The 4,447-nt window shown below is 44.1% G+C and overlaps 1 protein-coding gene across 1 annotated transcript; it reads left to right on the top strand.

The window, feature by feature from the left end:
* The first annotated feature begins 386 nt into the window (after positions 1-386).
* On the top strand, positions 387-3,168 carry LOC148823998 (avidin-related protein 1-like). Its single transcript, XM_088927820.1, has 5 exons — positions 387-420; positions 542-591; positions 1,574-1,787; positions 2,294-2,414; positions 3,126-3,168. The coding sequence occupies exons 1-5, from the start codon at positions 387-389 to the stop codon at positions 3,166-3,168; spliced, it is 462 nt and encodes a 153-aa protein (XP_088783946.1).
* Positions 3,169-4,447: the final 1,279 nt, after the last annotated feature.

Below are 4,447 nucleotides of genomic sequence, written 5' to 3'. Positions count from 1 at the left end.
TGTCTTATTTGTTTCGGGACTGGTCTGGTCATCTACAGGCGGCTTTTTGAAAAACGTAGATATATGCATTTTTTTGCCATGTTGGCTAATAAACCAAAACCTAGCGCTAGATAGCTCTAAGAGAGTCTGACAACAATGATAGCCAAGTAGGCTACGGCTACGCATGCACCGCCCAACAATATTTACATAATTTTCTTATTGGTCACAAAAGTAAATCACATACGATTAAAAAATCAAAACACGTAACATTAGAAAGCAAATCATGTAACGCAATCAAGACTAGGTAGGGCTAGGATCAATCAGGGTGGCTACGCCCCTGCACCACACAGATAGCACCCCAGGTCTGGAATTGAACCCAGTGCCCCTGTGGCGCCCTCAAATCATACATGCAGCTGATTAAATCGTTTCTAGGTGATGACGGTATTTCTAATATGTTTCATAAAAACTCATTTATGAGGCTGATTGATTCCAGTAAGTTTAAGACAGGGTCAGAAGGTACTGTACGTATTTCTGCAGTACTGTATATTTCCATGTTTTATAGGTAAACCTCCAACATCCTGCGAAATCCTGTCATCAGTTGACACTAATGCGGTAATATTCATTGTCCGCTCGCAACTTCAATTATCTTGATTCACTGCATAATGAAGGGAAATCATTCAATTGTACGGATTTGATTTAAAAGACTCGCGAGAGCGCGGTGGGTTTATTGACTTTTGTAGGTTATGATCTTTATAGCTTGCCGTGGAGGTGCTCGCTGTGAGAGTTCCCGAGAAAGTCTTCGCAGAGACCCATTAAAGTTAAACATCCCGTGGGAATGGCTCTAATGATATCCGCCGCGCTGCCAGTCTTTTTCTTCTCTGTGTGGACGCTGTGTGTTGAGGTGAGTTCATGTTTCACTTCTTTAAATTTGGTTATTTAGTCGGTTCACAATAAAAGAACTCTTGGACTATCGGTAGGCATTTCTTTTTGTGTTAATAATCCTCTTAATTCGAGAGAAACGTGCACTTCGATGGCTAAAGCGGTCCTTGATCATTTTCAATTTCGGATTTTTTTTTATTCCGTTAAATTAATGTGACGTGTTCTTTCTTGGTGTTGGGTGCTGGTAATTTAAACTTTCTCCCTAAATTAGTTATGACGGGCTTGTTTCTGTTTTTTCTGTGCTTCTTCTGCTCTACGTTTTGCTTTAAGTAGCCAACACTGCATTATGATTAGCTGGGTGGGAACAGTATTGAGAATTCTGCAATTGGATATCCCCAAAAGGTTTACAGGATCTAACTATAAATGTACTGTATACATTCGTTATGCAATGGAAGATCTGCCTTGTAAGTTAATGTAATACTTTATCAAAGGCCTTGTTGGGGGGAGGGGAAGGGAAAACTTCTCATAGTTGGAAGATGACCCGTTTGCCATCTCTTTTTATGTGGGCTGCTCTTCATTTTGAGCATGAACCACTTTAGTCCGTTTCAATCTATTCTCTTCCCAGAGAAGGACTCCAGACCTCCCGGTCTGTAGTGTGCAGGAGCTGACCGAACGGATACTGTTGGGTGACTGGGGGCTCTCTGGTTGTTGGCAGGGCACAGGGTGCAATATGACCGGTGTGTGGGTGAGTGACCTAGGCTCGGTCCTGAAACTGTCCGCAGTGGAGGACTCCGAGCTGAGGGGGCTCCTCACCAGCTCTGTGGAGACCGTGAAGGGGGCAGCGGGCAGTATGCGGCAGGGCAATGTGCGGGGGATCCTGAATAGGGGGCCATGCCCTTCCTTTGCATTTTCTGTGGCATGGGATGGAGGTGGGTATCTAGCCATGTCATACAGGCTAACCATACAGGAAGCCGTGGAAAAGCTAGTCATTGAAAGTACAGAACTTCAGAGTGGAAGTGATGTTAAGTGTTCAGCTGCCGGTTGGCATATTGGAGACCATTGGGGAAGAAATGCATACACGCATAATACAAAATGGAGATTGAAAATTGTGCAAAAGTTGAACATTTCATCTGTCTCAAGTGCTTCATAAATAGGTGACCCACTCTATTTCATCAATAAAGTGCAGTACACATTTGGTTGTGTGCTTGGGGGAGGGGTGGGTGGGTGAATGCCCTTAAATGAACTTAGCATGTATCCCTCAAGATCTTGATTCACAAGATCCTGTCAATAGTCAGTTCTAACAGCTTCTCTGCACTGTCATGGGCAGTCCAAATTTATAAGAGCTATAGCAATGTGATCAAGAGAGCTGTTGTCTGGGCCCCTTTTATATCTTGAGTGAACTGGGATAAAGTTGCCTCGCTGCTCTGCTTTCCAGGCTCCACCAGCTCCTGGGTGGGCCAGTGCTTTGTGCAGAAGGATGGCCGACAGGTCCTGAAGACCCTCTGGATGCTGCGATCCCTTGCTCTGAGTTCCGTTGACAACTGGAAGAGCACCAGGTGATGTATTGCACAGAGGAGGCCCTGCTTCTTCATCACTCAGGGGCTGGAACTGCTGGTTTTTGGTCTATTCACTTTTTTTTTTTTTTTCCTCCAGAGTGAAGCTGCCCTGTCATTTGTAAGATTATAGCCTCTCTCCTTCTATATCCTGTTATTTGACCATTTCTTTAAAACATTCCCCATCACCACTGCAGGTTTGGTATGATGATTTTTCTGAAGTAAAAGTAGTAATCTCTTATAATGTCAGTCTAAGACATGGGGTGTGTGAACTGGGCCTGTTTTCAATGCAGGAGTTATGACTGATTTGGAGGAGGAGGGTTTATGCAGTAAAATTTAGTTTCTTGGGCTGTTCTTGCTCCCTGAGGAAAGGGCACAGACAGCTTCTGAAAAGCCTTTGAGAAGAACTGTGCAGTCTAATTTTCAGCCCACGGTGCCAAGCCTTGCTACTGTCTTTTTTTAGTTAAGATGTGATCTGTTAGCTCTTGTCTAGGATCTCTTCTCGCCCAATGCCAGGAAACTTTTCCCTTAAATGGAAAGCACGTGTATACCACTGAGTGATCTTGGATGGAGTGAAAAAGTAATGTCTGCTCCTGAGGTCAACCACATGGGAATGCAGTTGCAGATCTGCATCTCCGCTTTACTGCAAACTACGGGCTGGCTGCGTTGTTCCCCATTCCGATCTCCTTATGTGAACCTGTTTGTCTACCACAGGATGGGGGAGGATACCTTCTACAGTGTACTGCCTGATGAGTGACGGCTAGGAATAGGAGTGTAACTGTGATCATCCTAATAAACTCTCTTGTAGAGAATCGTGTCCCTTTCCACAGTGTTTCAGATTTGGTCTTTGCTGGTGTAGCCAATACACCTCATCCTCAAGTGTGGCAACCCTCTGTAATGTTCAGGTTTGGCTGCCTATACAGGCAAATTAAATGTTTATTGCATAATTGTGTCACTAGTTGTTGCCCAAGGAGTGTGACCACCATTCAGCAACATTTTTAGATGGGATTAAATCAATCCAGTTCCTCCATCCATTTTCCTACTGTGCTATCCAGTGTGGGCAAGCAGGAATCCATACACCATGGTTTGGATGCCACTCAATTGCTGGGTAGATGCAAACTAACCTACCAATCAAAAATCTCTGGAGACGGAATAAAAAGACAAAGGTGTAAAACAAATGTAGCTAAACAAGAAAAAGTAAATTGTGTGAAGGTTTAGCTTTTCTAAGCAGTTTTGGTAGCTTTATGGAAGTTTCTACAGCAGTGGACAGCATAAGAACCCTCTGCTGAATTATGCAGAGGGTGGACAAAAGAGAGATCAGTCATCATCCATGCACGGCCAAGCTCTCCGTCATGCATAATTGAGAGACGCTTTGTCCGCTAATTGACTACGCGCAATTGGCTTCGGCAGCTCTTGTTCTGCAGTAACGTGATTCCAGGAAGAGGTCCGGAGAGGCGGCCAAGTTGAACACACCATTAGAGGGGTGGGTAACAGTGCAGAACACCGTTTCCTGCAGGAGGCCCAGTTGCAGGGTCAGCAATATCATTACTGGTGTTATATTCAGTATTGATCAGTTGTTACTGGAAGAGCAGGTTATATTACAGAGCAGGTAGGGCAGGGTTCCCTGATCCTCTTCCTGGAGATCCCCTATGCCTCCTGGTTTTCATTTTACAGCAGCAGCTTGCCCTGGTTGATCAAATTCTTCACCTCAGGAGTGCTCAGTTCTGGTCTGGAGAATTTCGTTAGTGCTTATTGAAAGTTTTAGAATTGGAAATGCTATATTCAATATATATATATAAATTTATACTGTATATGTCATCATTATGTTAGGTGATCTCTCAGGCTTTTTTCCAAGTAGAGCACTTATTTACCTATAAAAATTGAAAGTGCAGCTGTTCTATATTGCTGAGCCATTCTACATCTGGATGGGATGCCAATATAGGGGCACACATACTCGCACCAGGGCCCAGTGTTTCCAGAAGCCAGTTAGCCTGCCAATGTATTTGGAGTGTGGGAGGGAATCGGAGTAACCAGAG

The sequence above is a fragment of the Atractosteus spatula genome, chromosome 11, assembly GCF_055471065.1.
Source record: "Atractosteus spatula isolate fAtrSpa1 chromosome 11, fAtrSpa1.hap1, whole genome shotgun sequence".
Taxonomy (NCBI): Eukaryota; Metazoa; Chordata; class Actinopteri; order Semionotiformes; family Lepisosteidae; genus Atractosteus; species Atractosteus spatula.
The sequence above is the reverse complement of the archived record's forward strand: the minus strand, read 5'-3'. Positions and strand labels throughout refer to the sequence as shown.